At 58.4% G+C, this 27,163-nt stretch overlaps 1 protein-coding gene across 3 annotated transcripts in view; it reads right to left on the reverse strand.

Annotated features, from left to right (window-relative positions):
- FAM193A (family with sequence similarity 193 member A) overlaps positions 1-27,163 on the reverse strand; it is a 103,130-nt gene that overhangs the window by 9,722 nt on the left and 66,245 nt on the right. For all 3 annotated transcript variants that reach the window (XM_037126783.2, XM_053672470.1, XM_053672471.1), the window contains exons 8-19: positions 25,302-25,379; positions 24,061-24,173; positions 23,743-23,985; positions 22,249-22,402; positions 21,980-22,159; positions 18,859-19,110; positions 10,993-11,191; positions 9,753-10,025; positions 8,341-8,623; positions 7,565-7,748; positions 6,420-6,650; positions 3,423-4,254 (exon numbers count right to left, since the gene is read on the reverse strand). In XM_037126783.2, coding sequence (XP_036982678.2) covers positions 3,423-4,254; positions 6,420-6,650; positions 7,565-7,748; positions 8,341-8,623; positions 9,753-10,025; positions 10,993-11,191; positions 18,859-19,110; positions 21,980-22,159; positions 22,249-22,402; positions 23,743-23,985; positions 24,061-24,173; positions 25,302-25,379 — 3,022 coding nt within the window. The remainder of the gene's footprint in view (positions 1-3,422; positions 4,255-6,419; positions 6,651-7,564; positions 7,749-8,340; positions 8,624-9,752; positions 10,026-10,992; positions 11,192-18,858; positions 19,111-21,979; positions 22,160-22,248; positions 22,403-23,742; positions 23,986-24,060; positions 24,174-25,301; positions 25,380-27,163) is intronic.

The raw sequence follows: 27,163 nt of genomic DNA on the forward strand, positions 1-27,163 counted from the left end.
TTTGGGAGTGGCCTCCTGTTCTGTGACTGCTTCTTGATCTTTCCCTCCTGCAGGCACACAGTGAGGGGACACAGTTCAGATCACGTGCAGGTCCCTTGGTCTGGGACCCCAGAGCCTCTGACTGGAGGGGGCACCGGCCTACCACTGGTGCACTCCCCGCAGTGTGAGTAACGAAGGGCAGGTCCACGTGGGCTGGCCCGCGGGGTGGTTTGTTGGAGTACCACGAACACTCGAGCAGCACCCTGGGCTGGGGCTCCTGTGCCACACACCCACACACGGCACTTTTGTGAAGCATGGAGGTGGCACCCGAGTCCCTAAGGCAAGATGAGCTTTCCCAGGGCGGTGTGGGGACACCTAGGTGACCTCCTGGAAGAGCTGGCACTGGAGCCGAGCCTCAAGTGTGCCACCCAGAGCCAACTCCACACGGTCAGGGAGTTGAAGGCAGAAAGCAAGCCGCCCAATGCCAGGAGAGGATGTGGCACATCCCTCTCTACTCTTCGGTTAGAGGGACACGTTCGCACAACTGGGTAAAGTCTGGAGGCAGTAACGGACCAGCAGGCTGACTACGTGCAAGTGAAAACGAGGACAGCCTTGCCCACGTAGCAGCAGCAGCGCGGTTCACAGCCAGCCCTCGACCGGGAGGCATGCAGCACGCAATGCAGTTAAAAGGCCAACGGTCCTGCCGCCACAGACTCCTAGAAATGGAGGAAAGCCCCGGCTGGTGTGGCTCAGTGGACTGAGCACTGGCCTGCGAACTGAGGGGTCGCCGGTTTGATTCCCAGCTGGGACACATGCCTGGGTTGTGGGCCAGGTCCCCAGTGGGGGACACACGAGAGGCACCCATACACTGATGTTTCTCTTCTCTTCATTACACTCTCTCTAAAAATAAGTGAACAATTTTTAAATGGAGGTAAAAGTAAAAAACAGTGAACAATAACAAGAATTTAAAAATTCACACATAAAGAGTACTAAAAATATGACCTCGTTGTACTCAGAAAAATTTAAACAAAAACTGCACTGTGAACAGGTCTCACCTAATGGGCTCGAGCTGCAAAGCCTAAGGTGAGAGCAGGCACGCGGGGCCCCCCAGGAGGGTCTGGAGAAGCTGGGGAACCTAAGAAAACACGGCCTCCACCACCTGCTGACCCGGCGCGCCCTCTTCTGGGGAAACCCCCGGAAGAGCCCCCACGAACAGGAAACCCGGGCACAGCCATGGCCGGCAGCACCATTTGGGTGCACAGGAGCGGCGAGCACATCAGATGTTTTTATCCTCACCTGAGGACACTTCTTTCATTGCTTACATTAGGGAGCGCGGAAGTGGGGTGGCCTGAATGGTGTGGCTCAGCGGACTGAGCACTGGCCTGCGAATGCAAAGGTTGCTTTTTTCCTAAAAAGAAGATTTTATTTGTTTATTTTTAGAGAGAAGGGAAAGGAGAGAGATAGGGAGAGAAACATCAATGTGTGGTTGCCTTCACACGCCCCCTACTGGGGACCGGGCCCACAACCTAGGCGGACACCCTGACTGGGAGTGGAACTGGCGACTCTTTGGTTCCCAGGTCAGCACTCAATCCACTGAGTCACACCAGCCAGGGCACATGCTCGGGCTGTGGGCTGGGTCTCTGGCTGGGGGCATGCGAGAGGCAAATGACAGATGTATCTCTCTCACACAGATGTTTCTTTCCCTCTTTTTCTCCCTCCTTTCCCCTCTCCCTGAAAGGAAATGATTTTTAAACAGGAAAGGGGAAGGGAGAGAGAGAGAGGGAGAGTCACTAAATCGGTTCCCTTCTCACACGCACCCTGACCGCAGATCAAACCTGTAACCTGGGTGTGTGCCATGACCGGGAGTGGAGCCTGCAGCCTCTCTACGGGACAATGTCATAACTAACGGAGCCACACCTGCCAAGGCGGTGGGTCATATTTTAGATGCAGAGCCACACCCTGAAGAACCAAGAGGACCAGCCCTATGACCTGACACCAAGTAACTTCCAGAATACTGTGAGCAGGAGGAGCAGAGGGGAAAGGAGCACCCTAGTATGCTAGCTTTGGTGCAAGAAGGGGAAGCAAAGGGGAAACCTGTGTGCACAGTAAATGGAGCAGGGTGGGAACACCGGGCCGTGGCGGAGAAACGAGCACAGACAGAGAGGTAAGAACCTCTGTGCTTCCTCAAGCACCAACCCGTCCGCGATCCTGCGAACTCGCACACTGGCCACCATGGGCCGCCGGCTGCAGAAGGGACTTGGAACGCGCCCTGGAGCCAGCCTCCCATCCACGCAGCTGGGCGGGGCGACCGAAAGGACGGAGGGTCTGGCAGGAGCTGCAGACGCAGCGGGAGCCCGGGAGCCCACGCTGTCAGTGCGGCTCAGCTCTTCCCCTGGGAACGCGGCACAGAAGCAGGCACACCCAGCCCTGCTTTCCCAGGGCCCCTCCACTGACACGGACCAGGGCTCCTGGGAGAAATGGCTGACCAGCGGCTGGGATGGAGACACTGCAAAGAGCCTGGGACGGCTAACTGTGCCAGAAGGTGGGAAGGGGACCCATGAACAAGGTCAGAAACCAGGCCGAGGGGCCGGAGACAGAGTCCGGGCCAGCAGGGTGCTCCGAGTCAGCAGCGCTGGCAAAGGAGCGCGGCGCAGCGCAGCACCCTAGGGCCCCCTCACAGAAATGACCCCGTGCGTGAAAGGAACACGGGGCAGGACGACTCCTCCCACAGGGGGCCACGTCAGAAACACAGCAGGAAGTGTGCGAGAGGGGCGCCGTCTGGGAACGAAGCAGTGACAGACGTGTTGAGCAGGAAACGTCAGCGGACACCAACACTGGGGGTGCGTGGTAAAGAAAAGATAAAAAAAGTAAATATAAACTTTAAAGACAGGATTGTGTCTGCCCATGGGACACGCAGATGCTGCCTGGACAGTGGGGAGGGACCGAGCGGTGGCCACCACCTTGGCCCAAGGGCAGTGCCAGCAGCGGATGGGAGGACCAGGGCCCGCACGGCCTCGGTGCCGCCTCCCGCACAGACCTGAGCCTGGCTGCAAACCCGGGGTGCACGGGCCATCAGTGCTCCTCCAAGGGTTCGGCCGACTGTGCGCGGCCCTGCCAGAGGAGCCTCGTCTGGAGGAGACAGACACACCAGCAGGGTTTCGGGGCAGAGGGGCCTCATGGTGGAATCAACTCCCACCAGGTTCAGGAAAGTGGAAGAGCGACGGCCCTGGCGGAAGAGGCTGGTTCGGGGAACGAGCCGCAGGAATTCTGTGCACTCTCTGCAGCTTTCAGGGAAACTCGGAACTATTTCAAAATGACACAATGGGACCACAATGGCTCTTTGTCCCTCGTGCTGGCGAAGGGCACGCCGTCTGCAGGCGTGGCTCCTCTCACTACCGACTCAGAAGCACAGGCCCCGCCACGCAGACGCCCGTCCCATTTACCAAGAGAGCTGCTGGCTCTGTCTCCCTTCTTCTTCCGGCTCTTCTTGCTCTTGCCCCTGGGCTGGGGGGGGTCGGCCAGCACCAGCTTGCTGCTGGGCGAGTGCTCGCCGGCACAGGCGGGCTCTGTGGGGCCGGGGCTTGCCTTCCCCTCCTTGACGTGGTTCAACTGCTTCTTGTTATTGTTGTTGCTGTTGGCTTTCCTCTCCTCTCTCTTCGGCTCCATCAGGGGGCTGAGGTCCAGCACTTTAGCCTTTGGCTCGGTCTGGGGCCGAGGTCTGGACTGGCCCTCAGAGGGCCTGGGGGCCTCTGGGGGCCTCCCGCCAGGATCGCTGCCAGCCTTCCCAGCCTGTTTCGGCTTCTGTTTGCCGGTCCCCGCCTTGTGGTGACGCATGATGTCCAGGAGAAAGGACAGTGGCTCCTGCTGCTTCCCACTGACCCCCTCGGGCAGGAGAAGCGTGCAGTCCCTGGGGTCTGCCGAGTGCCCGTCCGGCCCCAGCCCGGGCTCTGTGTGGTCGGCGTGTGTGGACGGGGAGGGAGGGGAGGTCTCCGGCTCCTCGGGCGGCTCCAGGGAGCCGTTGTGCATGTGCACGGGGTCAGGCCCCGGCTCTGCTGCTGCCTGCAAAGTCCCCGCCAGCACGTCCAGCTTGGGGCAGTCTTTCGCTGGCCTCTCCTTCTTCTTCTTCTTCACGGAGCGGAGCTTCTGCAGCTCCTGCAGCCGCCGCAGCTCCACCGTGAGCCGGGCGTCCTGCTCCTGCCCCTGCCGCTGCTCCTCGTGGGCGTGCACGTGCTCCCGGGCCCGGGCCTCCGCCTCGAGGCGCGCCTTCTCCTCCAGCTGCCGGGAGAGAGGGGAGGGCGGCTCAGACAACAGCAAGCACTCCAAAAACGAACGCACGTGAGGAAACTTCTTAAATGGGCCATGAAATGGGAACACGAGCCCTGAAAGGGTACGTAAGCAAAAGGCTCTCATCGAAACATGTGTCCCAAGTATTTTACACACATACTTTATTTGGGGAAGGGATGGATAAACTACTCACGGCTACCGACCTAGTGCCACGCACACGACACGAGGTGGACGTGGCTGCCCCCGTGCCCCGCGGTGGGCTCCACAGAGCCGACAGCAGGCTGCCGGGCCCTGCGTGCACCTCCCCAGGCGCAGGCAGAGGCGTTCCCGTGTGTGAACAGGACACGGAGAAACGTGCACCAGAACACGTGAGGCCCCTCCACCTCCCTGGCAGATCAGCAACACCGCGACCTGCTGCCTCCAGACTTTCCTCAACGCTACGGGGCAGAGAGAGACCGAGACCAGTCCTGCCGTGCAAGTGGCAGGAAATGAGCGCTCTTTAGGGACCCCCACCCCAGGGGTGTGGGTGAGGCTGCTCCTTCTGTTTAGAAAACAAGCCGAAGTCCCACAGAGTGGGGCCTGGACCCTCCTGTCGCTGACCGGCCGGGGGCTGGCACCTGCAGACACTGGCAAAACCAGTCTGTATGGGAAACGTAAAGGTCCTTCCACCGTCACGTGAGCTTTCGCAATATTTCAGTGTTATTTTTAAGACACAATTACTTGTTTGTTTGTTTTTAAAAAAATTAAGTACAAAATTATGTCAAAAATGTAAAGAGAGGTTTTCAGAAACGAATCTCACAACGCCAGTGGAAGCTCTCAGAAGCCCGTGCTGCATCCATTAAAGAGAGGCCTCCGTGGCAGCCGGGGCGCACTGTGCCACGCCGGCAGGCGGCCCCCGCCACTCAGGGCTGAGGGCAGACCCACCCGAGGGTGGGATCCCCACGCGCTCAGCACTGTCTTCGTGTCGAGCACAGGGCGTGCATGGATGCTGAGGGGGACTGTGGTGAGCCTGAGGGGCTGTGGCATCAAGTCTGAACCCAGACCGGCTCACAAGGACAGAGGCCAGGAGACCAGGGCGGTGAGTGCCCTGGAAAGCACCCAAGCCAATCCAGGGGCTTCTAATGACTCCATGGGGACATCTCCAAGCCTGGGGACCACCCTGGGGCCCCTGATGCTGCTAACACCTCTGGATGGAGAGTGTACCTCCTTCTCCGCGCCCTGTGGGGCTCTGTAAACCAGGTCTTCTGGGGGGCAGAAGAGGTCTCCCCCAAAGTCCCTCATCAGCCCCGAGAGCCAGTACAGCCCTGTTTCAGGACTGGCACCGACACGGTCTGGACGGGCATGCCACTGAACAGAGCAACCACGACTCGCTGAGAACCAGCCCTGCCACCGTGCAGCCACACTGCAGGCACCGGGGGGGGGCTGCCCTCCCCAGCAGGCCAGAGCCCTCCAAGGCTCCAAGCTCCCCCTGCTGACCAGATCTGCCTGCTGAGGGCTGGCTCTGAAGCGGACACCCCGAGGTGGCCGCACCCCGGAAGGTGTCTGGACCTGATGCGGAGGCACAGGGCTCTGTGGGAAACCCCCAGGAGAAGCACGGGGTCGCTCCCAGAGCAGATGCTGCTCCCGTCACTTCCAGCGTGCGCGTGCAGGGAAGGACACAGTCTGTCGGTTGGCTGCGGTCTCGGGGTGCTCTGCTCACTCGCTGGGCCACAGATCAAGTCCTGTCACAGCCCTTGATGGGGCAAACGTGCTTTTGTGACATCCCAGCCCTGTGCGGAGGTGGGAACCACCCAGTACTGTCCACAATGCCCGTCCTCTCCTCTGCCGTCCTCCATACCCGTGCTGCGTGCTGGCCCTCTGCCACCCAGATGGCCTGGCTGTGGGGTGAGACAGGAGCTGGGGCCACTGCCGTGCCACAGGCCCTGTCCCTGCCTTCTGTCGCAGTCACTCCACCACCATCTCCAAAGGCCCACTGCCAGCGCCCTTGCCCTCGGCCTCCCTGGGCACAGAGGCGGGGGCTCTGCAGCCCACACTGGCCAGCACGGCTGCCTGAAGGCCTGTGGGCCCACGGATGGGAGAGGCCAGTGCAGGAGCCCCGGCCCCGGGGCCCCGACTGCACAGACGCAAAGGCAGGTGCAGACGCAGGCTCAGGCTACCTTTCTCTGCTTGTGGCGCGCCCGCTTGGCGGCTCGCGAGCTGCTGGCGGGCTTGGCCTCGGAGCTGTTGATGAAGCGTAGCAGGTCCTCCACCCGGCGGTGGTCCACCACGCTCTCACGCTCTGACAGCTGGCCGGCCTTCTTCGGCTGCTCCTCCTTCCTCTTCGTCAGCCGTAAGCGAAGCTTTTCCCTCATTTCTGCATAATTTCTGCTTGTGGGTGCAGCTGGGGGCTGAGATAATTAAAAGAGAACATGACTAAATTAAGCTTCAAGTTTTAATGACACTGAACATAAACTTCAGACTATTTCTAAAAATACATTTTTCTTATTACTCAAATACATGCTCACCACAAAAAATAAGAAAATAAAAGAAACAACTGGCAAGTAAGAAAACGTATACATTCATGAAACAGCTGGAAAAGCATATGTAATTATGTACAAAAATAAACGTTTTTAAACGGAAAAGAAACAGCTGCAGACGCTGACCAATCTGCTCCCCACGCGGTGCAGTGCGCTGGTCTCTCCCTGTCGGTGAGCGAGTCCGCACACCCTTTACCCGTCCGCAGCCTTCTCTCTGGTGCCGCAAAGGAGACGGCCTCCCGACCCCCCACCAGACCCCGAGTGGCCACTGCACACAGGTGCACAGTGCGGGGGACTCGGGCAGGGCTGTGCTGACGGAAGAACAGCCCGCTTTTCCCACGGCCACCCAGCACCTGGACCGGCGTCTCCTGGGGAGACCAGTGGCTGTTCTGCAAGGCGTGTGAGGCCCCTGCGCCAGGGCCCTCAGTGTGCAGAGCAGCGGCAGCCGGCCGTGCTCACACTGCCAGTGTCCCCGTGTGGTGGTCACCTGTCTGGCCTCCACCGCCCGCAGCCCGGCCCCCACCCCATCAACTACTTCGAAACCCACGTGCACCAAGGTGGCACTGAAACCCTTATAGCCACATCTTTGAGCAGATTTTTTCATTACGCCCCCAGGGTACAGACAACCTGGAAGTGGAAGTGTTTTTTCCAACCAGACCTTGGCGTGAGCTGGGCTGTGAGTGAAGTTTCCATACAACAAACCTCACCCCGAATGCCCTGGCCTTCCAGCCTGCCCACCCCAGGACGGTCCGCGGATGCAAAGGGACGGGCGGCCGAGCACTCACCCCTCCGTGCCCGAAGAATTCACAGTAGCAGCAGTCACAGTACTTGCCCTCCTTCTGGTTGGTGGAGGTGGAGGTGCTGGAGCTGTGCTCCGAGCAGCTGTCCTCGTCGGCACTCTCGTCCCCGTCGTCCTGCTGCGGGTCGTAGACGCCGTTCTCGCAGCGGTGCCCTTCGCAGTCGGGGTCACTGCGAAACCGCACACAGGCCTGTCAGTGTGCAGCGCCCCTGCGGGGCTCCGCCCCTCCGGTCAATGAGAGCAAGGCAGCAGGCACTCGGCCCACAGGGACACGGGGCTCAGAGTCAGGGAAGGCGGGGGTGACTGGGTGAGGCAGTACGTGTGGCGGGCAGTCACACCTAGAGGGCCTCGTCGGCACACAGTCTCTCCACTGTCCCTCGCTACCACTTCATCCTGGGGTGGGGGGGATGGCTTCAAACAGGCAAGTTCAAAGGTAACAAATACTGTCTTAAAAAAAAACTGTCGAGTGATAGGTTGTGCTGTTGTACTTCATTAAATGTGCAACAGATACAACTTAACCCCCCCCAGGGCCCACCCCGTGCTGTCAGGGTTGGGCGGGGCCTACACACCAGTGGGGGTTGGTGCCCGGCTCCGCCCAGACCTCAGCCTCTGACAGGCACCCCCGCCCCACCCACCTCACTGGCTGTCAGGCCCCATGACACTGGGGACAGGGTTCCTACAGCTGCTGCGCCCTGGTGTTAGGGGGGCAGGGCACCCCACTTCCAAAACGCCCTGGCCTTCTCCTCCAGGACCTGGGCTCACCTGCAGACACTTGGAGGTGCACTGATGGAGCCATCCGTGGTGGGGGGCGGGGCTGCCACTGAAGCAGGACAGAAGCTCTTGCGGGAATCCCCAAACCCTGGGGAAGGGGCCGCAGTTTTGGGGAAGGTGGGGGCTGCGAGGTTCCCCAGGTGAGGCGTGGAGGCTGGAGAGAGGGCGGCGGGGGTGAGCGTGGGGAGCGGTGCCAGGCCCGTGGGGCTGCTCCTCGGGGCGGCGGGCACGGCGTGCCTGTGCTCCTCCTTGCTGATGCCGTGGAAGACCTCGCCTGCGTGGGAGACGGGTCAGACTGAGAGCTGAGCCCCACGCACACGCGTGCTCCTAATTAAGACTTTTCACCAATTTTTTTTTTGTCTAAAAATGTTCAAATCATAGAAAATAGGAGGAAACGGCACAAAGAACACCCAGTGCCTCCCCCCGGACCCCTCACCGCTAACGTCCTGCCCCGAGCACTTCATCTCTCACGTGCACCCCTACAAACACTGTGGCAGCAGCTCCCGAGCGCTGGCACGTGGCACAGCGGACGCCCACCACCGAAAGGACGTCCTCACGCACGGTCGGCCCCACTCAGGCGTCCGCCTCCCCACACCATCTCTACAGCCCTCGGCCTGGCCTCTCTACCCCCCCACCCCCCACCACACTGACGCCTGCAGGGACAAGCCAGCTGCCCACCAACCTGGATCTCCAGTCACACACAGGCCGAGCTGAAGTGCCCGGGCATCGGTGCTACCCAAGTCCTGCTGCACCCTTTCTACCTGGGGCCCAGGAGGCACCCAACGTCGGCTTGCTCTGCAGTGGCACAGTGACACCCGGCCAGGTGTGCAGGGAGCGGCCTGCCAATCACCCGTGGGTGTTGCTCCCACACACAGGGGACCTGCCTCCCCCACGCCGACTCCGTGGCCCTCAGCACTCACTGCGTGCGCGCACCTGGACGGCCACCAGCCTGCTGGCTCAGGAGGCTTCCTGCTTCTGTCGCTCTGCTCACGTGGCGGGCGACAGAGAGCTTCTCGCCATCAGGAAGGTCCCCCACCCCCCACCGAGCACCCAGACTTCTGACTTCGGTTGTGTGCTCCAAACTGTCCCTCTGCGCTGCGGGACCCCCACGAGCCAGCTCCCAAGTCCCCTGATGTCACCCACCGGCCGTTAATGCTCCTGCTGCCAGGCTCTCGGTGCCGCTCAGAGGCCAGAGTCCGGCGGCGCCCGCGGGCCACCCCCCAGACGCTGCTTTCAGGTGCCTAGCGACCGGCCTCTTGCTCACACCCGCAGGTGCAGAGGCAAAAGGCAACACCTGCGAGGCGGAGCCCCAGCGGACGTTCCTGGGACAGCGGCACTGTCTTGGGCGTGAACACTGGGAATTGTTACACCGCCCGCCCAAGGGCCCAGCAGCAGCGCCTCACCTAGGGAGGGAGGCCTCTTGGACGACACTTTGAACTGGCTGCTGCTCGACTGCACCGTGGTGGCCGTGCAGGACACGGAGGAGGTGGCTGACGATGTGGCCATCACCACTTTGTTCGCCTCCATGAAAGCATCTTGGAAATTGTACAGACATTTCTTTTTTGCAACAATTTTTTTCTCTTTACAGTCCAACACCGCAGGCGTTCCATTGCTCGATGGCGGTGGGAGGGCGTCTGGTCTCGTTTCTGAGAGCGTCGGCCCGAGTATGTCACTCCCTCAAGAGAAGAAAGGGGACGTTAGGCTTTCACGAGAAACACTATACAGCTCTAACCTAACGGGAGTCTGAAGGTTAAGCCCTTAACTCGGGGGGCTGCTTGGAGTGAGGGCCCTGCTGGGAGGGCCTGCTCCACTACTGTTTACGTGAGGACAACCTCCTGAGCACCCACCGTGTGCCAGTGCCTGTGCTGGGTGCTTTCCAAGAGTTATTTAGTGCCTTACAACTACTCTCTGAGCTTGGTGCTATTACTCCCATCCTGAAGATGAAGAAACTCAGACTCAGAGAGGCTAAGCAACTTGCCCAAGGTCGCACAGCTAGAAACCCTTTCCAGGCACAGACCAGGTGTCCAGTCTAGCTTGCTGTTCTGACCACATGCAGGGGCTGGGCATAGGGCCGCCAGGGGCTCTAGCCATGTGACGACAGACAGGAGGCAAAGGGACCGGCCTCCCTTAGGGGCCTGGCTGCTGAGGTAACAGCTGCACCTCCACAGTCAGGAGGATGGGCTTGTCAGCAGGACAGACCACAGGGAGGGTCAATGCAGAAGCAGAGGGGAGGACGGCCAGCTGACTGTGGCCCTGTGGCCTCGCCCGTGCGTGCCCTGGGTTGAGGTCTGGCTGTCACCAATGCTTGAAAACCACAGGCCAGACACCAAGCTCTGGACACGAGACGCTGAGCAGCACTGGGGCAGCAGAGACCCAGAGTTGGCCACTGTGTGGCCTGCTGTGCCGGCTAGCAGCCCCGGAACCCTGCCCACTAGAGGCTGGGACCCATGTGGAGGGTTGGGGCAGCAGGACAGGCCCGAGGGCCGCCCTCAGGAAACAGAGGCAGGGGAGCAAGCAGCCTGGGCACAGCTGCACCAGGGCCCCGCCCCTCTGGGGCTTCCACGGGAGACCACAGCCAAAGGAGGCCATCTGCTCCACTCGGATCATTGCAAAACTTGAATAAAGTTTTAACAGGTTCCTTACCAGAAATTGTATCTGGCAAGAAAGTGCCAGGACTCCAGTTCTTATCATTCATCACTTCTGATCCCCAAAGACTTATAAACTTAGAACTATTCCACTCTGGAGTAGTCCCAAAACAGCTCGGGTAAATATGGTCTTGAAGAGATGCATTGAATACCTGATGCTTATTTGTGTGATTCTGAACAGGTGCTGGTGGTAAAGCCTACAAAAAAGAAGTTCTAATTACATATCAAAAGTAATATTCTATTTCCCTGTGCAGTTAAGCTACAGACAGACAAGGCACTCCTGGAAACCCTGAGGGGCGGCCTGCCGTGAGCCGTGCCCTGGTGGGACAGGGCTCACCCGCAGACTCGACCCGGACGGAGACAGTGCCAGCATCCAACACCTCAAGGACCTCAACACACAGCCCTGACGCTCAGTGACCGTCAGCATGATTCCCCAGCCCCATTTAGTTTATTTATTTGCTTATTTATTAAAAGATTTTATTTATTTACTTTTAAACAGAGGGAAAGAGATGGAGAGAGGGAGAGAAACATCAATGTGTAGTTGCCTCTTGTGCGTCCCCTGCTGGGAACTGGCCTGCAACCCAGGCATGTGCCCTGACTGGGAGTTGAACCAGTGACCCTTTGGTTCACAGGCTGCGCTCAATCCACGGAGCCATGCCAGCCAGGGCCCTAGTCCCATTTTAAACTTGACATTTGAATGATCACTGCTAAAAAGTCAACTTTGAAACCTAACAAAAAATGGCAAAACTCCTAAGCGGTACTCTCTCGTAGGAGCAGAGGGCAGACCTCTGGGAAGAACCAGGCGTTGCGTGCTGCTGGAAGCCCCCCGGCAAGGCCCTTGTCAAAGGGAGGGAGCCGAGCATCCTTCCGTCCTGCCCGCTGCCCAGCCTCCATCCGCACCGTGGGGACTCGAATCCAGGGCCAGGCCCTGTCCTGCCTGCTTGCCAAGCACCTGCCCATACTGGCTTCCTTCCGTCCTTGAACCCCTAGCTCCTCCCCCGCCTGGAAATTCACTCCTGCTGAGTGCGTTCTAGTGGGTGCTGACCGCAGCTCGGGACCCCACTGACTGAGGCTCACCTTTTAGGTCCAAATGCCTCCTCCTCGGAAAAGCCATCACTGACTTTGTCCTTGCCACCCAACACCCACGCCAAGACATGGACCTTCCCTCAAACACGAGAGAGCCACCCTCTCCCCTCCTGGCACTTACCGCACTTACAGCTACCCACTGATCCAATGAACGCCCCCAAATTCTGTAAGCTTCATGAGGGAGTGGGCCACTGGGATTCCCACCACTGCCCTGCCCAGGTACAGGCCCCCTAGGGGCCACAAGCCTGGTGTGCAGAATCGCACCTGGCTGTGCCACCTTCTGCAACACAGGCGAACGACGAATGCTGTGCGCTCATGGGGCAGGGCTTCGGGAGAGCCGCCAAGAGCAGGCAAGGGTTTGGCAGAACCCTGGGGGGCTGGCTGAAGCAAGGGGTGGGGAAGACAAGGGGGACTGGGCACAGAGATGGTCCATGACCACGGACAACTGTGTCCTAGGCTGCTGGGCTGCAGGGGCCAAATGACGGACGACTTTGTACAACTTCTGTGCTGAGGGCTGGGTGCTGCAGAGGGTCGTAGCACAGGCGAGGTGACCTGGCTGGGTGAGTACAAAGGTCAACCCTGGGCAGGGTGGTGGATGAGCTGTGGGGTAAAAGATGGCACCTAAGGCCGTGCATGTGGGGGTAAGAAACGGTGACGATGTGCATGTGCAGGACAGGAGGTCGGAGCTCTCGGGGCCACAGCCCAACTGGATGCCAAGCCGGGAAGGGCTGTCTGTGGCTCCTCCCTGGCAGGTGGTCAGTGACGGAGCTGGACACGCACTCTGGTCCCATTCTCAGCCTTTGGGGTTCAGACGTCGGTTTTCCCTTCTACCAGCTGTGTGACCTCAGGCAAATCACCCACTCTTTCTGAGCTGCAGTTTCTTTGTCTAGAACGCAGAAATACCCACCTCGGGGGCTGTGGCAGGAATCCAATCAGACAATGCGCGCTGGCCAGTAAGCGAGTGCCACACCGCAGCCCTCCCCCCCACACAGAGCACCCTGTGCTCAGGGCCTGACGCCCTCCCAAAAAGTGGTGGAGGGTGCAGTTACTCCATTCGGGCCGTTCAGTGCACCTGGTGACCTTGCCTGGGCTCAGGGAGGCTGGAGTGAGCACATGGAACTCGCAACTGGGAAGAAGCCGGTCTGGACCAGCCGCCTGGGGGAAGGCAGGAGCCTGAGGCGGCTGTGCTGCCAGGACCCAGCGCAGAGAGGGAGAGGGCCCGCCTGTCCGCAGACGGCAGGCACACTGAGAGCTGCGGAGCAAGCAGACACTGGTGGAAAGTAACCAAACGGGAGGGTTCTTAGTCTCAAAGACCGTCCTCGAAGGGGCAGCAATGGCTGACTGGGGAAAAGTGCAGCCCCGACCTCCGGCCCAGCGGGCTGGGCTCTGCAGCACCTCGGGGACTTCCCGAGTGCCACCCGCCCCAGACACGCGGGAAGGCCTGGCTGACAGCCCGGACCACCGCCCACAGTGTCCAGAGGGCTCGTGTGACCCTTCCACACCCTGCTCCCGCGGGGCCTCCACGGCGGAGCCGCCCACCGCCCCACAGCCGGCGTCTCCTCCGTGCCGCCGCCCTCCACTCTGCCCGTTATCGCTGCTAAGGGACGTCCCGGTGCTCCGGTTTGCGTATCCAGCATGTTTCTGCCTTCGCCTCAGACTGTGAGGGTCCTGAGCACAGGGACGGGCTGGCTTTCTCCTCCCCGCACAGGGCGCAGGACCCGGCGCCCACCGCGTGCCCAGGGACTGCTGAGCGGAGTGCCGCCTGGAGGGCGAGGGCACGTGGCCGTGAGACTGAGGCACTGCCAACGCAAGCCGAGAGCTGCACTCGGTTCACACGCCTCCTCAGACGCCAACGGACTCAGAAAGAGACCCAGCGGCCGACCTCAAAGGGGGCGGGGCCGTGACAGACAGGCCATGGCCGGACGAGATACCGACTGCCCTCGTGGGTTCCGGGCTGCCTTCAGGGAACTCGGGCACCCGCCAAGCAGACCATTTCGGGGCCACGCCTCGGCAGCGTGCCAGAGACTTCAGCATGAGGTGAGCCCTCACTGTGGGAACGGATGCTGCTGGCTGACTCAGAGCTCCAAGTCCACGTGACGCCATCCACGCCACGTCCGTGACACACGGCTCGGAACTGCTCTCCCCTCTGACACGAAGGGACTCGAAGGGAGCAAACTCCCACTTTAAACGGGAGCGCTGACACCCCCGTGCCCGACCAGATGCCTCCCCGGAGCCGAGGGCTCCTGCGGGAGCAGAGGACTCAGCCAGTGACACCCAGGACGCACAGGACAGCTGGAAACAGTCACCACGCTAAGGGCTTTAGTGGACAAAGTAAGTGGCCCGTAAGAACACGTGAGTAATGTGAAAAGAGCTGTCAGAAATAAACTGAGAGAAACACTGCTGCCAACGAGCTGAGCAGTGGACTTGGCTATGGCAGGAGAGCGTCAGTGAGCGAGAGGAAATGTCAACAGAACACTTTCCCAATGAAAGTGCAAAAAGAAATAATAAAAACCCACCGCCACCAGCACCAAAAAGAACAAAGCATCCAAGAATTGTGGGCCGACTTTAAAACATGCAACATGCGGTCACCGGACACCAGCAGGAAGAGAGAGAGAGAACTGACGAAAGAAACATTTAACAACGCTGAGGATGTTCCGGAACTAATGACGGACACCACGCCACACAGCCAGGAAGCTCACCGCACTGGGCAAACACCCCAAGCTACCCCGTGGCACATCGAGTTCAAACTGCAGAACAGAAAGAAAACCAAAACCAAGAAACCCTGAAAGCAGTCCGGGGCAGGGGAGGGCCGTGCCCCTGCTCTTTAAAACCAGGTGAAGAACCACGGAGGACGTGCCACCAGAAACCGCTGAGGAAGAGAAGAGTGAAGTCGGCTGTATTCGGGGGCTGAAAGAAAACCCCCACCAACCTAGAACCCCGTACCAGGCGAAATCATCCTTGAAAAGTGGGGGGAGGTAAAGACTTCTGCAGACAGACGCAACCCGAGAGGGCCCGTGGCCAGCAGGCCCGTGGCCAGCAGGCCGGCCTGCCCTGTGGGCGGGGTCAGCAATGCCTGGAGGTTTCCTCTGGCAGAGTCGGTCCGCGGGGCAGACGGCGAGGCCTGCGGGAAGAGAGGGAGGGCAGCGGCGAGGCCCAGCCTCCTCCTTCCGGCCTGCCTGCCGGTCCCCCGTGCAGTCGGCGGCTGCGTTCCCAGGGGGGCTGGCAGCAGTGCACTGGGGTGGCCACGGGTGAGCGGAAACTCCAGGGCGCATCTCCAGGGACAGAGGGAGGGGTCGGCAGTGACCTGTCACAGGCACCTACGCTGCACACGAAGCAGCACAGTGCCGTCTGAAGGGGACTTAGATTAGTTAAAACGCATACTCCAACCCAATTGTTACACATTTAAAAAATAGAGATAAGTGACACGCTAAGAGAAGAGATTAAAATGCTCAGTTAAAAGTGGAAAAGGCATACCCTGGCTGGCGTGGCTCACTGGACTGAGCGCTGGCCTGTGAACCAAATATCGCCAGTTCAATTCCCAGTCGGGGCACATGCCTGGGTTGTAGGCCAGGTCCCCAGTAGGGGGCGCATGAGAGCCAACTGATTAATGTTTCTCACATTGATGTTTCTCTCCCTCTCTCCCTCCCTACCCCCTCTCTAAAAAAATAAATAAATAAATCTTTTTAGAAAAAGACAGACTCTCAGAGTGGATAAAAGAAAACAAAACAACTCTATATTGTCTACAAGAAACCTACTTTAAATATAAAGACACGGAGAGATTAAAAGTTAAGGGTGGACAAGCCGACTGGAAGCTTATCTCAATCAGAAGGAAGCCAGAGCAGCTCCGTGGACTTCCAAACAAGGGAAGCCGCCAGGGATAATGGAGTCATGCAACATCACCAGTCCGTTTTCCAAGGAATGAAATAGTCTTTAGCATGTATGCCCCTAATGAGAAAGCATCACACCGTGTGGGGCAGAAATTGCTAGAACTGTGAGGAGAAACAAGAGTCCGCTATCATGGCGGAGATGCCAACACTGCTCCGTCAGAACGGACAGACCCAGCAGGCAGCAGGTCAGCGAGGACGTGGTCGAACTCAACAGCACAGCCAACCAACCGCACGTAACTGGCACTTGCAGACCACTTTGTCCACCAGCAGCAGATTCCGCATTCTTCCACGCTCCCGTGAAACCTTCACGAAGACAGACCCCACTCCGGGCCATAAAGCAACCACAACACACTGAACATAACTGAAACACACAGTTCCAGAACAGAATAGAATTCAAGTAGGTAACAGAAAGGTAGCTGGGGAACCCCGAAATACTTGAAAATACCCCACCACAGATTTAATTTCTTTTCTAGCATTTTATTACTGTATTTTCCTCCTGCATCTACTGGTTAACTTTCAAATAACTTTTACTTCAACGAATTAAATGTACCACCGATATGGAGACATCTGACAGTAGAAAGAGTATTCAAGTTTTCCTAATCACGAGAAAGTAAAATTCTTGTAATACTCACCCCGAACATTTGAGGTACTCAGTGTTTACCCACAACAGCCAAAGCACGGGCCACTGACAATGGAATTACCACAATGAATGACATCGAGTCTGAATGGCAACACCTGCCATCCCGGCGGGGCAGAACCCCCGAGGGCCCCGACAAGGCAGAACCCCCGAGGGCCCCGACAAGGCAGACACGGAGGTGGTCTGTAGAGCGGCCCGCCCGCCGCGCGGGGAGAGCTGCTCCGAAGGACGGTGACGACGTAGGCCCCTCTCTGCAGCCCATCTGCTCTCTCCAACTTGCTTCCATCAGCTCCTGTGAGCTGCGAACACCTCACGCATTTAAGTCCAGATGTAGCCACAGCATCAACTAAGCCCGACGACCTCAGATCAGACAAACTCATTCTGCAAGACCTGGTAAGGGATGAGGCACGCTTGTTTAGAGGAAAAGTCTAACACCAGACACAAGCGAAATGTTTTGCCAAATGCATCCCACTTTTCCAATGAGGAAGGCACAGCTGACAGGTTTTACGTGTGTCAGTGGACCGTCCCGACAGTCACAGCCCAGTGGATGGAACAAAGTTTAAGAGCCTGTCCTCTGGGTTCGCCCTTCCACCTGCGAACCTCCCCCCCCACCTCCAAGAGGGAGGTCTACTGGGTGTCAAGTGCAGAGACTGCGGAGGCGCACAGTGCGCCCCCAGTGCTGGCTTCCCTCCATCCTGTGGATGGCCTGCAACGTCCTGAGAAAAGGCCACGTGTCCAAGGAGGATGGTTTCTAACCACAGTGTCCCCATGCCCTTCGGGAATAAACCAGTCTCCTGACTCGACGAAGAATTTCAGGAACTCTTGACAGCATCCACCAGCGAGAGAGAGTGACAGAACGTTCTGTGCTTGCTCCGCCGAACAGAGAAAACGAAACTGTGCAGGTGAGAACGGGTAAGGGCTTCCCGGCCTCGCACGGCACAGGGGGAAGAGGCTGCACGGGCGGGCTGGACTGCGAGAGAGCCTGGCTTCCCACACGGCGAGGCTTCGCTTACCACCCACGGGAAGTTCTGTGACTTCACGCAAAACGATGTCCAGCACAGCCCGTTCCACCACACGTGGACTGGCATGTAGGCAGGAGTCAGGGATGTACGGCACCTCGTCGTCGATCTCATCGTTACAATGGAGCAACGCTGAACGAGACATTACCGAGGACCTACTGTCTGTACCTGGAAACACCATTTAAACTGTTCTAGCAAAGGTGTCCTGAAATGTTCAGACGGAGCAACGTTGAACCCAACACGACTTAGGCATAAACCTGGCTGTGGTTTCCAAGTACTCACTGCAACAGAACATGACCGAAGGACTCGATTCAACTCTTAAGCAGCAGTGTTCACCCCCGACCTGCACCCGCACGCACCCGGCTTGTACCCAACCCGGCCCCACCCACCCCTCATGGCACCCACAAAGGGATGAAAACGCCCACGGAGCCTGAGAAGCCCCCCGTGGTGGTGGGTGGGGGCTTCCTATCTCAGCTGGTCACTACTTTACCTCAACAACACATCAGGAGAGTTTGGCCAGAATCCTGTTTTCGATTAGAAACGACTCTGACACAGAATAACCGATAATAAAAATCAGGAAGTATGGTAAGAGTTAATAGAACTAAGTCCAAAACAGTTAGAGAGGGAAAGCTGTCTACAGAGCCGAATGACCAGCCCTGCCCAAAGCCCCGAGAGTCTAGGACGGTGAACGTGAGCGTGGGGATCTCGAGGTGGCAGACGCCCAGGAACCGACGTTTCCAGGGTCCCCACCCGTGCGCTGGGCAGCCTTGGCAGGCGTGGTCTCGGAGCCTCTAGCTGCCCCCCTCAGCCGTGTGGCGTGGGGACCCTCGGGGGGTCCGTGCCCAGGGCTTCTCCTCCAGGTGTGTTTCCGCAGGCCCTCCGTTTTTCTTAGTAGAGCACAGCCGTTTCGGACTTGGGAGCCCAGCTGATGTTCAAGGGCCCCCGCTGCCCCTCCCCCAGGATGAGCCAAGCCCTCAAAACCACAAGGACAGCAGCCCCAGGTATGACCCATCATCTGAAGAACCTTCCACGCTAGTGAATTCTGAAGGAACAAACCACGACCTTCATAACATGCCCTCCATAACTGTTCCTGTAAGTAAAGGTTCAACTTCCGAGAGCTTAAGGGCTACAGAGAGAAGGACACGCTGGCAGACCTTCCCGTCAGGGTGGGCGCTGCTCTAGACGGCTGCCCGTCTACAGGTGTCTGTCTGCCAGGCCCTCTCCGCCCGACTTACCTTACTGTGTGTGAAGGGGGGAGCTGCGTACAAGGTGGGGTGGATCAGAGGGCGAGGCAGATGTGGGACGGTGTGCAGGGGCACATGCCCGTGGATGTGGGGGTACAGGTGCAGAGCAGGGTGCGTGGGCTTCTCTGGGCTCAGGAACTGGTGGCCAGGCGGAAGGGCTCCGGCCGTCATGGCCGACAGCGGCAGTCCGGAAGCTTCTTGCTTACAGACGTGGCACTCACAAGTGTTGGCAGCTTGTTCGGCCTGAAGGAAAGAAGCGCCTGCTTACTCAGAGAGAAGACGGGGTGCAGCTCAGGTCAGACGCAGCCTGCCAAGCAGGTGCACAGTAGGGACAGGCTTGTCCTGACACCCCGTTGGCTGGGGCCCTCCTTCTGTGGAAAACGAGGGACCCGAGAGCCCAGGGCTGCAGGAACCTGAAGAGAGGGGTGCACACCCCCTTCCCAGCAGCTGTCTACACCCCGGGCCTGTCTGCACAGCAACAAGGGCCTGGTAACGAAGTCGGAATGGACCAGAGACAGAACTTCTGCTGAGCTGGAATGAGGTGTCAAGCCGACACAACTGTCCAGGCTCTCGAAACCAACGAAGGGGGACGGCAGCTGAGACGCACTCACTCCTGTGCACCGGCGGGGACTGAAGGTGAGAGCAAGGCAGGAACCTGGCCTCCTGCCCGGGGCTCCGTCCCCACTGGACCCCACGTCCCTGAACAGCCAAAAACACAATGAAAAAACCAACAGCAGAAGGAGATTGGCACCTGAAATCTGTGTGGCACAAGAAAAGCGAGCACAGGAGAAAGGGAGACAACACCGTGTGACAGAAGCAGCGGCAGGGGCACTGCTGCTCAGCACCTGAGGCGGAGGCGAAGCCCTCTGGGGCGGGGGGGACCAGGGCTGGCAGGGCACAGGCTTGAAGCCGACTGAAAGCACGGGAGCTTAGTGAAGCTGAAGAGCAGAAAGTCGATACGGAAAAATCAGCTGTATAAGTATTTTCATACATTGCCAACAATCAACTGAAAATCAACGTGAGAAAACACCACTTACTGTAGAATCCTAAAACATCTAAACTTAAAAATGTCTTAAAAAGGTGTTCAAGACACATCGACTAACAACTTTCTGAACTCAGAAATTAAAGATGATTTAAGTAAGTGCAGAGACAGAGCGTGTGCGCAGACCGACAGGATCTGTTAAGACCAAATTTTCCCCACATTGATCCCCACTGACAGAAGACTAGGATCAGAGAATCTTGCTGGATTCTACAAAAGGACTCAAGGATGTTCAAGAATTCAACACAACCTCTACAATCCAAGCAGGACCCTGAATGGCGTGGCTCAGTGGGTTGGGCGCCGTGGCACAAGGTCGCTGGTTCAGTTCTCGGTCAGGACACAGGCCTGGGTTGCAGGTTCAGTACCCAGTCAGGGAGTGTAGTGGAGGCAACCAATCAATGTTTTTCTGCCTCTTTCTCCCTCCCTTCCCCTCTCTCTAAAAATAAACTAATAAAATCTTTTTTAAAAAAGCAAGCAGACTTTTTTGTAGAAGGTAAAAAGTTGATTCCAAAACCTCCATAGAAATGCAACTTCGAGAAAGGCCTGCGAGCTGGAGCGCAGGTCCTCCCCAACTCCCACGCCCACTGCAGAGCCGCCACCCCGGCTGCTGTGGTGGAAGGACCATGGGGCAGGTGAGCCGAGCGCGATCGCACCAGGCACACGGGGAGCCATGCCTGCAGGAGGGCGTGTTTAGACCCTCACCTTGAACCGTGAGCAAAACCTGGTCGGAGGAGCCACGGAGCTGACCGCGCACGAGCTGCAACGCAGTGGTGCATCCGGCAGCATTTTCATGGATGCGACATCAGAAGGATGTTTCCCAAAGAAAAAAACCTGGTAGACCGGACTGCATCAAAATGAAAAACTTATGCATTTCAAAAAGCACCACAAAAAAAAAACAAGCAGATATGCCACAGGCCTTGGCAAAGGACTTGCACCAGCCCGCAAACACCTCACAGAACTCAGTGCTGAGACAGAAAACGAACGAGTGCACGAAAGGCCTCCTGACTCCGCCCATGGGAAGTAAGACCGGGACTGAACCCTCCAGGGGTGGCTGTGTCTCATCAGGCGGGCAGAACTCCCAAATAGTGATGTCAGGCTCCTCGATGGGTTAGGGGAGGCCACTGGCAACCGCCCTAGGGACGTAGCTGCTCATGCACAGTGTCCAATGGGTAATGTTGGTCATGAACAGCTGACAAACTGTGTCCATCAGTGGGGGGCCAAAGAGAACAAGACACACCTCGGCTGTGCCCGCCCAACGGACCACGGGCTGCGGCAGAGTGCAGACCCACACCGTGCACAGTCGGCTAGGCCCTGCCCAGCAGGGAGCGGATGGGAGCGTGCGTCAGGACGAGTCTCTGTGTGCGAGCAAGAACGCACACACACCTGCGTGTGCATAAAAGCGCTGGGAGAACGCGGTGTGCAGTCCTGGGGGACCATGGGGGCCAGGGGCGAGGGGCGAGGGGGTGGTGGCCAGACAGGGCAGACGGGCAAGCCAGGGGAGCAGGATGCTCTCCGCCACCTTCACTGTCATGGTCTACACTAACTATTAAAATGCATTAATTAGCTAAGCATCTTGACCATTCCTTCTTCCTTTCATTTAAAAATTGCTTGAACATCTGTTATAAAACTGTTGAAGAAAATATAATTGCCTGATAAGATACCCTCACCTTTGGGTAACAAAAAAAGTTATTTTCCAGGGTAAGAAAGGCCTTTTACAAAACTGACCTTTGCTGAAATTTTACCATTCCACTATTTTATTTTATTAAAAAAAAAACTCTCTCCTTGGCTTCTATAAAGAAGAAAACTCCCTGACACCTAAATGTCCCCGTCTGCGGTGCTGCACAACCAGGGCGTTGCAGGCAGAATTCTCTCTCTTGCGAGAGACAGAGGCTCAGATGCGCACCCCCCATCCTGGGGTGTCCTTGGGAAGGTGCCCCGGCCTCCCCCAGGGTGGACCTTCAGAGGTCGCCCAACAAGACCCGACTGTGCATTTACTACTCCTCAAGTGCAGGGAAAAGAGACACAGAGCAAGGCTTTCGTGCAACGGTTGAGTGTGAAGCGATGAAGCCACACCTGCTGAGCGGGGTAAGATGGGGGGGGACTGTCCACTTTGCTGTCCTCTGTCCTGGGGTTCCCATTCCCAAGGGCCGTGCCTTCCTGCGGGGCTCCGGGGGGCTCCCCGCTACTCCCGCCATCCACCTCCTCGTCGTCAGCCTCTGAAGAGCTGCCACTGCTGCTGCTCACCTGCGGGGACTTAAAAACAGGCGGAGCACCGTGAAGAGCCCCACGCCTGGCCGCCACCCCGCGCTGCGGGTGTCACAATGACACCGCCATGGCCATACCTCGTCTTTCAGGGCCATGTTCTCCCCACCGCCGTTTAACTCGCTGTGCAGTCCGTTCATGCTGGCCACCACCTCGGCATCGCTGTAGTTGTTCAGCGGATAAATGTCAGCGAACTTGGCAGACAACGGAGCCACATCTTCATCGTCACTGCAGCTGAGACAAGCAGAGCGGTTGCCCTGAGCCACTCACAGGAGCTCAGACAATACCCCTGACTGTGGTCTCCTTCCAGAGGCTCCGCCCCGAGCCCCGATCCCACTTCCTGACATCGCTTAGCAACCTGAGTGCAGAGCCAGGCCCAGCCGGCTCCCTCACATTGGCTGGAGGAGGAGCGATCACTCCGAGGAGAAACACGAAGGAGCCACAACAGGAGCCACAGCGGGACCTGAACGAGGGCTGCGACACCCCCATCCCACCTGAAGTGTCCTGGGGGGCAGGGTGCTCTCTGCTGGTGCCGAGCAGACACAGGTCTGTCCCGCACAGAGCGCCTCGGGTCGTCGGGGTTTGTTTTAGGGCCGTGACTGCAGACACAGCCCGCTGAACAACGCTGCACAGCACGTGTGTGACAAGGCACTAAACAGGTGCCGCTGCCAGAGCAGCTGTGCTCAAGTCAGTCACGACCTTAAACGTCCGCTTCCGCAACACTTCTACGCAGTGGGCAAGTGGGACACTCAGGAAAGTCATGCAGGCTGGTTTCGAGGCTCTTGCTTATGCAGGCCACTCTGAAACGTGTGATTTTCCGGTGCACGACAAGAGTTGGCACAGTGACCTTCAGTGTGAAAGGTCCAAAGCAGGACCCCGAATGGATGCCTGCAGTCGGCATAAGCCTGCCTCCTTTCTGCCAGTGGCCTCAGCACCAAGACCTCCAGGAGGTGACGTTCTGGCTTCAGGAGTATCCAGAAGTGCCAAACTTGGGTGTCTTTCCCATTTTTAAGAAAACGAGACTCAAAATACGATGGGCTCTGTAACCTAGACCTCACCACGGAGGCACGAATGGCACCCACCGGGTGAGGGCTGCTCAGGGTTCCCAAGAACCCCCACCCGAGGCGATGGGCCAGGTGCCCTGGTGGGGCTCACGTCCACTCCCGAGGCAGCAGCACCCCCACGCTCCATCGGGGAGGTACCTGAGCCCCAGAGATGTACTTCCAGGTCACGTGGGGCACAGAAACTCAGGCCATTTGATGGGCTGCCACCGGGTCACCCAGGTCCTCAGCTGGACACCCAGGTGTGGCCCTGCCTGACAGAGGGACGTGGGCCCTGCCTGCACCAGCCTGTTTGTCCCCGACTGGCCTTCGTGCACCTTCCATTTCTTTTCGGGTAATGAGAGAGTGTCCAAGTTTGGCATTTCTGACCCTGCGGTTAAAAGGTTCTGTAAAAGGAACGGAGGGCCTGTCTCAGGAAACACCACGACGCCGACACTTTGTGGACGCCGCTGTCGGTGTGTCACCGCTGCACCGCTCACACCTCCGAAACCTTCCAACAAAGATGCAACTCACAAAGCTGGAGCGGGGCCGCCATCTGTGAGGACGAGTCTGGGACGCTGCTGGATGGTGACTGGGGAGCTGGAGCCCGACCCCGAGCTCGCGGACGACTCGCTGGGCGGGCGCATCTCAGAGACACAGTCAGGAGCAGAGCCCACCTGGAGCGGCAGCGGGTGGACGTGGGTGTCGCTGGGGACGGGGGGGTCCACGATGCCACACGTGAGGATGTGGGAGAGGCTGCAGTCATCGCAAGCACACCTGTGTGGGAGGGGACAGTCACCGAGACAGCCGGGGCCTGCCAGGCATGCGCCACAGGCCTTGGAGCTGGCTCACCTTCTCCGGTAGTGGCAGCTGGGGCAGTCGGGCACGCTCAGCCGGGACGACAGCACCTGCCTCACGGCGTCTGTGAAGTTGTTCTCACCTGTGACTGCTTTTTTACTGGTTAACTAGAGGAAACGATAAAACAGGAGGTTAACTCTACCGGACGAGTCCCCTGTCACTATGTGCTTCGCAGTTTTCAGTCCTGCTCATTTACAAACTGCGTGCACAGCTTCCTGAGGAAGGACAGGCTCAGGAGGGGCGGCAGGCCGGCCATCGGCCACCCTGGACAGGCTCCTCAGGCCGCACTTGCTGGGCACCCACAGCAGCACAGAGTCACTGACCCCAAGGGGCTGTGGTTCAGAAAGATGGACAGGAAACTGAAAGGGGAAAACTGTGGAGTCAAAGAGATGTCTGTGCAGAGAGCTAGCTGCTCAGGGCCACGGAGCCCAGGCCCGATTAAGGCCAGGAAGAGGCCGTGCCGGTGGTGCTGTCAGATGCCAGGGGACAAGCACCAGTGAGGCGTCCCTCTGACACCTCCCCAAGGTCTGCTGACCCTGGGCTGAGCAAGGCGGAAACCCAGGGCACTGGGCTGAGTGTGTGGCCTGGCGGGTCTGCAGGCTGGGCTGTGCACCCAGAGGGCAGAGGCAGGGCAAAGAGCTCAGCTGTGAGGAAGGCTGGCTGGAGAGACACCAGCAGCAGGAAGGAAGACCAGCCCGGACAGGGGGTCTGGGAGCTGCCTAGGAAGTAGCACCCAGACCTGCCAGTGACTAGGTGAGCGCCTGGACTTCAGAAGGGACCAGGACTGGCCCCGACCACGGGACACTGGTGGCTGGAAGGCCCTTTTGGCCGGGCAGAAGGCACGTAGGGAGCCTTGGGGGGTCAGGTGTACGAGCAGGACACAGGGCCCTCTGCCCACCTGTGGTGCCAGAGAAGACCACCAGGGTGAGAAGGCGGGTGCGGATGCAGGGGCAAGGCCGGGGAGACTCCGAAAGCCAGGGAACAGCAGCGGCATGAGGACCAGAGCTGAGAGAAGCCAGTTTCCAGGAAGCTGGGGGTCCCGAGGCCACCACAGTGAGGAAGGGCGGGCCCCAGCTCGAGGGAGGTCGGTGGGCTTGGTGGCCTGCCTGTGTCGCCCCATGAGCATCAACTGGACATGGCACCACCCACCCAGGAGGGGACTGCCCGGCTCGCTGAGCTGGTCTTTCAGAGCCACTGGCTGTGCGCCAGGCAACAGCGCCAGCCCACAGCCTCACCTGCTCTTCGAGGAACCGCCGCTGTCTGAAGGTCTCCCAGTCCTCTGTCGGCGTGCGTGGCTTGGTCCTCGCCGTCACCTGGCAAGGGAAGCGGCAAAGCGAGACGCTGAGGGCTGGCAGGGTCTCCCCAGGCCTCTCTCCAGGGCATGTTGGGAATGACACGCATGGAGGTGCCGCCTGGACGAGGGCAGGGCAGCACAGCCAACGTCGCTGACACTGTTTCCACGGCGGTGCCCGAGTGACCCCACATCACTGCAGATGCACGGCCCACGGTGAAGGGGGAACGGAGGGGCCAGAGTGGACCACCGGCACAGGAAGCGAGCACCAGTCACCCACTGAAGGTCTGTGACGCGTCCCGCTCGTGCCGGACCCACAGAAGGAGGATGACGGACGCTGCCCGTGCGGACCACAGGTCACAAGGACGGCCCCGGGCCGGGGAGGAGGACAGACGCAGGGGTGTTTCACGTGTGTGCTTTACCACGGTTAGTAAGAGTGAGCTACAGGTGCTACCTCACTTCGGAGGGTGAGGCTATGAAATGAGGTTACATCTGGATGTTTTATATGCCTTCTTCCCAAATACATTCAATCCCACTGGCAACAAAATACTCCCAACAAACCTTTCAAAACAAGTAAAGAGTAATTTCATTATAAAGTTCACACACTTGAAAAGAATTTTCAATGGCTTAAACTACTAGAGAAGAAACTGATGTTGACATAATTGACAACAAAAGCCCCACAAATCCAGTTTTATAACATGTACCCACATTGTAGAAAACATATAGGTTTAAGCTCATTTGAGAGCAAAACAGAAAAAGACTGAGAAGTATGCATTCAGTGTAAGAAGCCAAAATAACATAAAACAAGAAACCACCTAATAAGGTAGAAAGGACTTAAAAGTAAAAGCTGAAACTACTGGGAAAACAGATGCTGGTGCTGGTGCTGGCGCTGGCGCTGCCGCGCCGCCCCCCCCAGGCTGACCGGGCAGGGGGGGCCCACAGAAGCCACGGGGAGAGGAAGGAGGGTGCAAGGGAGAGTTGCCAAGAGCGCCGCGGGCTATTCGGCCGGGCTGGCCCAGTTTAAAAAGCTGAGTCACCCAGGAACAGGCTTTTCGGATTTCCCCTGGCAACGCAGGCCTCTCCTGAGGTCGCAGCTGCTCTGCGAGCACTCCGTGGGGACAGCAGGACGGCAGGCACGCTGCCCTCCTGTGACCTTTGTTGGACAGAGTGCTCTCTCCACAGTGTGGCCGTGGGCCGGGGCGCTCTCACTCCCACACCTCCCTGTGAGCACACGCTGGGGCTAAGCCTTCCACCAGGACGCTGCGGACCACTTCCCAGGCAGAGAGCCATTTGGGAAGCTCGCTCACAGAGCAGAGGGCCTAGGCAGGCTGATAACACAATGTAAACTGAAGAGGCAGTGGGAGGTTAACAGTCCTGCCCTGGCCAGGTGGCTCCGTTGGCTGGAGCATTGTCCTGCACACCAGAAGGATGCGGGTTCAGCCCCTGGCCAGGGCACATGCCTGGGTTGCAGGTTTGATCCCTGGTCTGGGTACACAGAGGAGGCAAACAATGTTTCTCTCTCTCCTCCCCCTTTCTTCTCTCAAATCAATAAACATATCCTTGGGTGAAAATAAAAACAAAACAAAACCCTACAGTCCTGTCTCTCCTGCCTGCAAAACAAATCAAGACCCAAAGTTTAGTGGGGATTTCCAGCAAATCCTTTATGGAACAGAAAATTTAAAGTATTCCCCAAAACTGAAACACAGAAGGCCCCTCCGCCTGCTCCCTGAGACCAGCATAACCTCCACACAAGGCAGACGAGCCCTCAAGACAAGAACCTCCGCTGCACCTCAGTCTCCAAGTACG

The sequence above is a fragment of the Artibeus jamaicensis genome, unplaced genomic scaffold (assembly GCF_021234435.1).
Source record: "Artibeus jamaicensis isolate MK-2021 breed Jamaican fruit bat unplaced genomic scaffold, CSHL_Jam_final contig_76, whole genome shotgun sequence".
NCBI lineage: Eukaryota > Metazoa > Chordata > Mammalia > Chiroptera > Phyllostomidae > Artibeus > Artibeus jamaicensis.